The 5020-nt window shown below is 50.3% G+C and overlaps 1 protein-coding gene across 4 annotated transcripts in view; it reads right to left on the bottom strand.

Annotated features, from left to right (window-relative positions):
* Positions 1–612: 612 nt before the first annotated feature.
* The window catches only part of Amotl2 (angiomotin like 2), a 16125-nt gene continuing 11717 nt past the window's right edge, over positions 613–5020 (bottom strand). For 3 of the 4 annotated variants that reach the window (XM_029543253.1, XM_029543254.1, XM_029543255.1), the window contains exons 7-10: positions 4303–4613; positions 3708–3916; positions 3062–3238; positions 626–2382 (exon numbers count right to left, since the gene is read on the bottom strand). In XM_029543253.1, coding sequence (XP_029399113.1) covers positions 2324–2382; positions 3062–3238; positions 3708–3916; positions 4303–4613 — 756 coding nt within the window. In that variant the 3' untranslated portion in view covers positions 626–2323. Of the gene's footprint in view, positions 2383–3061; positions 3239–3707; positions 3917–4302; positions 4614–5020 lie in introns of all 4 variants that reach the window. The other variant, XM_021206957.1, reaches the window with a different exon arrangement.

Raw genomic sequence — 5020 nt, 5'->3', positions numbered from 1 at the left:
CACTTGCATTCTGACTGGATTCAGTGCCGAGGTTAAGGGGTAGTTTTTCCTTTCCCTTTTTGAGTTGGAGAAATATACTTTGTGAACTTTGGGAAGGATGGTTATGGTATTACAAAAGAAGGCTAAAGACAGGTGCCCAAGACCTTATCACACTCTCTGACCTACTGTGCATGGATCCAGTGGGAGGGTCCACACGGTATGTGGAAGGGCTGTGTGCACTGAATGAGAGGGTAGAGGGGGTAATATGTCAGACTTCTGCCTACTGTATAGCAACCAAGATCAAAACTGGTTACCCTCAGATGACCTCTGTATCACCATAGGCTGAGTGTGGTGGCAGGGGCAGCCATGTCATTTAAACTGTCCTTAATACTACTTCACACAATCTCTAGTTGGACGTGTCACAGTCCTCGGGGGGAGTAGGCCTGGGTGACCCCTCAAAACCTTCATGCTCTTTCATTCTTCATCCTTGCAGATAACCAGTCTGGTAGCTGGGGTGGTGGCACACGCCTGTGAATCCATCATAGGAAAGGAGGCCGAGGTGGGAGAATTTCTGGTTTGAGGGCAACTTAGGCTCAAACCTAGACTGTGTCTCAACCAATGAATAGACAGACATCTCCTTATAAGCTTTTTTTTTTTTTTTTATTAAAATACTGTCATACCTGGTGGAATGCAGCAGCAATCCTGGTACAGATTGGCGTTAACAAAACAGCCATGTTTACACTTTAAATATTCATGATAACTTAAACACACAGACACACGTCATGGTCTTTGGCAGAAAACGTTCACAGCACAAAAAAAAAAAATACTTTAAAAGAAATACCAAATATTAATCCAAAATATATTAAGTTGTTTTTTTTTTTTTTCAATATTTTTTTGCCCTTTCCCCCCTCCTTTTTTTTTTTTTTTTTTTTTTTTTTTAACTTTTATCTTTGTAAACAACGTACATGAACCAGATGTGTTTCTCAGCTTTACATAGGGGAAAGGGAATTAAAAAAATACGCAATTGCCCAGCAAATGCAAATGTTTAAAAAGGAAATGCAGAGAACTATGGGAATGGAACGAACAACAGACAGAACTTCAAACAGTGAAAGAAAAACAAACAAAACAACCAGAGGAGAAAAACACAAAAGATCTGAAATCCACCAATCGCTTTTTGAGCTGAATGGGGGTTGCTTTAAGACCAGAAGTTAAAGTCACTGCTGCTGGTGGTCTGCCACGTGGGGGTAGTTCACCTAATTCCAAGTAGCTGGCCCTACTTCAGGGCTGGGGCACCGAAACTTGAGGAGCCAGCCTCTAAGGGTGCCATTCTGTGGTGGGGCACCATAGCGAGGACTTTTCTGTAAGTTCACCGATTTGTTTTTAACAATATAGCCCCCTCTCCCAGTCCCTGCTGGTGGGAACGAATACGTTTATGAGAACGACTTCTCCAGTTTCTTCAAAGAGAACCTGGTGCCGGGCATGACAGATGTCCGTTTGTGGTGGCTCATCGCATCTGGCTCAGTTTATAACCAAACTGACAGGATGTCCCAGGGATAGGAGCTATGGAGCCATTCACAAAGGCTGGTGATAAGAATCCTGTGGGCACGAAACACAGGGATCTAAAAACAGAGGAAGGGCAACCAGTCTCGAAAACCACAGCCAGGAACTGCAGGCAGAGGAACATCTGGTAAACCTGCCACACATTTCGAGAACTGTGGCAGCACAGCCCCAGAGGAAAATCTGAGCCAGCCTGCTTAGTCTTCTGTTCCCAAGAAAAGAGAATTATATACAAAACACACTGTTCTGCGGGCCTCTCAAGTGGCCTCTAACCTACTCCAAGCAAGGGGACACGCTGGTGGCTCCCGAAAGACTCAAACTCCCATCGTCTCCCCTAAGAGATTCAAGTCTTAGTGATCTGAAGAAGGCAGTCAGGGACTGAAGAGCGTTGGCTGGGGCCATGCTTAGCCACAGAACACCATAGCTGGCCTGATGATCCCTGCAGACCGCTCGGCTGGTGCCCAGCCATTCTTGGGAACCGGAATCCGCTCTCTGTTCCCTTTGGGGAGGACGGAGGGGGCTTAGCTCTTTTCTGCTCCAGCGACAGACCTCGGGCTGCAGGTGATGTCTGGCTTTTCCTTCCTCACTGTCATAGGAGAAATATAGGCCAAAAAGCGGTCTCCTGGGGGTGCAGGTTTTTTCTAGCTCCCCTGGGGTGCTCCTCTCTGAGTTCCATGCACCAAGCCATCACTGGTTGGAGGAAGTGAGGCACAGCATTTGAAGACAACTGCCGGAATGCCAAGTAGGGAGCCTGGCTTCAGGGTCCCCAGGGCACTGCCTCCTTCCTTCAGATCAGTATTTCCACCATGTCTGACAGATCCTGCACTCTGGTTGCTGCTACAGAGTCTGGAGAAAAAACAAGAAGACAAGTCTATGCAGTGAGTATGACCCACTTGTTCTCCTCAGCTCCCAACACAGGGTCTTTTAATAACAGACTCCCTCCCCTAAGCTGCCTCAGCACTCAGGTTCCTCTTCCCTTGGCTCAACTAAGCACCAGGCTGTTCCCCCTCCCCTCAGCCGAGGAAGCCTGCCTGTGTTTAGACTCTGAACTAGCTCGAGTGATCAGTGGAAGGGTGCCCCCAGGGTTAGAAGCAGGCTGCAGCGTTCCCGTCATGCCTGCGGTTTTTCCGAGATCGCGAGGGCACACACAGGCAGCTATGCAAGGGCGAATGTGAAACAAGAGTAGAAAGAGAAAAGGCTTCCTCTTAAAGTTTCTCCTTTCTGGGCTCTTCCAAATCGCTTCCCAACCCAAGATCACCACTGGGCTCACTTGCCAAGCTCCTTCATCTTAGGTGTTTGGACTGGCAGGAGGATGGGAGGGCAACTCTGGAGGAGTTATAGTGCCTTCTGTTACGTTGCCTTCTTTCCGTCTCCCATTGAGACAACTTCCAACAACCCTTAGTTCGCACCATGGGGCTTTCCACGGTGGATGAGTTTGAGGAAACTTGGGGGAAACTGGCCCATGCATTCCAGTTTGCACCTCTACCATGTTCCCAACCCCCATCTAACCAAGTGGGGTGCTTACCCAGAGAGGGTGTCCTTTGGCTACTGTTGCACCCCGGGAGGCTCTCGGGTTCTAAGGCCAAGCAGGCAGAGGTGCTGTCTGCAGGGCCATCTGTCTGGGTGCTCCCGTCTCTGCTCCCATGTTTGGTGTGGGCAGGGAGAGGAGCTGTGGCCGGAGGCTCCTCTGCTGGGACCTGGTCTGTAAGAAAGAATGGATACTGATGGATACAGCTTGATGTAGGAGACATGGTCCCGATGGAGGACACCCCAGGCAAACTCGGTGGACTGGGTAGCTCTTAATCTGCAAGATGTCTAATAGACTGAAAAGACTCCTCTTTCAAAATGGGAATAAGAGGGGTCAGGATAGGCGTCAATGTTCTGTGGCCCTTCTTTGTAGCTGAAATTTGGAATTTCTTAGTATTCGCTCAGGAACAGTAGACCCTTGCCTAGGTCTATCCGTAAGCAGCTGCAGATCTAGCATCCAACCACTCTACTAGCAGAACCCATTCAGGTTGCAGTCACGGGAATCAAAGGCTAAGCCAGAAGAGGGGTCCCCTAGAAGAGGGGGTCTGGAAGCCCTGGTCTCAATGGGCATGGATTCTGAGAGTCTGGTATTACGCATTCCAAAATTCCCACACCTTTCCGCCTCACTCCAAACCTCCCCATACCTCCTATTGGCCGTGCATCAGTTTGTCGCTCGCTGGATGCGAGTCCTTGCCAGCCCTGAGTCCCCACTGCAGCCGCGAAGATGGACGGCACCGACTTGGCAGGCCGTAGGGTGCCCTGGGTGGCCTTGCCAGGGTCTTTCCTGGAGCGCTGCTGAAGGACCTTGATCACCGCATCCTTCTCTAGGATCTGTGCATGGAGCACCTTCAACCTGTCAGGGAGGAGGTCACACTGTCAGACCCACAGGCTCAGATCCTCTAGCCACACCCACCTCACAGAAGTTGCAAAGAAACCCAGACATCTCTCCCTGGGGCAGGCAGGACCTCTTGGCCTCCTTGTAAGCCCACCTCATTGAAAGACTCAGATGAAGATCTCTTACAGAGAAGGAGAAGTGGTCAGAGTTTGTACCCACCCACCTCCAGCCTGCGCATACCAGAGATTCACTCAGGGAAACAATTGTCTATAATTTCTGGAATGTCAAACATACAGAGCTGCTATGGGTGGGGCCTGTTTACCAGGGACAAAGGACACCGGGAAGAGACTGGGTAGCACTGATCCACCCCTGACCGCAGATACCCCTGCCTGACCCTGTGGTACCTGCTCTCCATCTCCTGGTGCCTGTGGTTGCCTGGCAGCAGGCCCTCATTGAAACTGCTGCTGGGCGAGGGCTGGGGGGAGTGCCGGATGAGAGTGGTATCGCGCTGGGCAGCCGCCGTGGCAGCTGCGTCCATGGCGAACTGCCTCATGGCCCGCTCTTCCAAATACTTCTGTTCCCACTTGGTCATGTCCGCCTCTAGAGCCAGGATCTGTTCCTCCTTCTCCCTCAGCTGTTCTGACAGTCGCAGGGCACTGAGCTCGGCAGACCCACCATGGCTGCCACCACCACCTGTGAGGGTGCCTGTCTGCCTCTGTGGAGCAAGGAATAGCACATGGTCAAGGGTAAAGTTAAAGGCTGGCACGAGGGAGACTTTGTTCCTCAGTCTCACCCGATGACTCTCACACATGCATCCCTCTGTTCAGTCACGGGTAGCACATACAGGCAGCCTTATCTACTTCCACCCAGAGATATAGGGGATAGCAAAGCTCCTTGCATCCTCTCCTTAGGGCACATATGACTAAAAAGCAATTCTCTGAAGTGGGAGTTGGATGTGAGTGGCAATCACATTGGGAGGAAGTCTTGGTCCCTCTATTTCTTTTTATCTATCTATCTATCTATTTATTTATTTATTTTGGTTTTTCGAGACAGGGTTTATCTGTATAGCCCTGGCTGTCCTGGAACTCACTTTGTAGACCAGGCTGGCCTCGAACTCAGAAA

The sequence above is a fragment of the Mus pahari genome, chromosome 10, assembly GCF_900095145.1.
Source record: "Mus pahari chromosome 10, PAHARI_EIJ_v1.1, whole genome shotgun sequence".
In the NCBI taxonomy this organism is placed as follows: Eukaryota; Metazoa; Chordata; class Mammalia; order Rodentia; family Muridae; genus Mus; species Mus pahari.
Note: the sequence above shows the minus strand (reverse complement) of the source record. Positions and strands in the feature narration are given on the sequence as shown.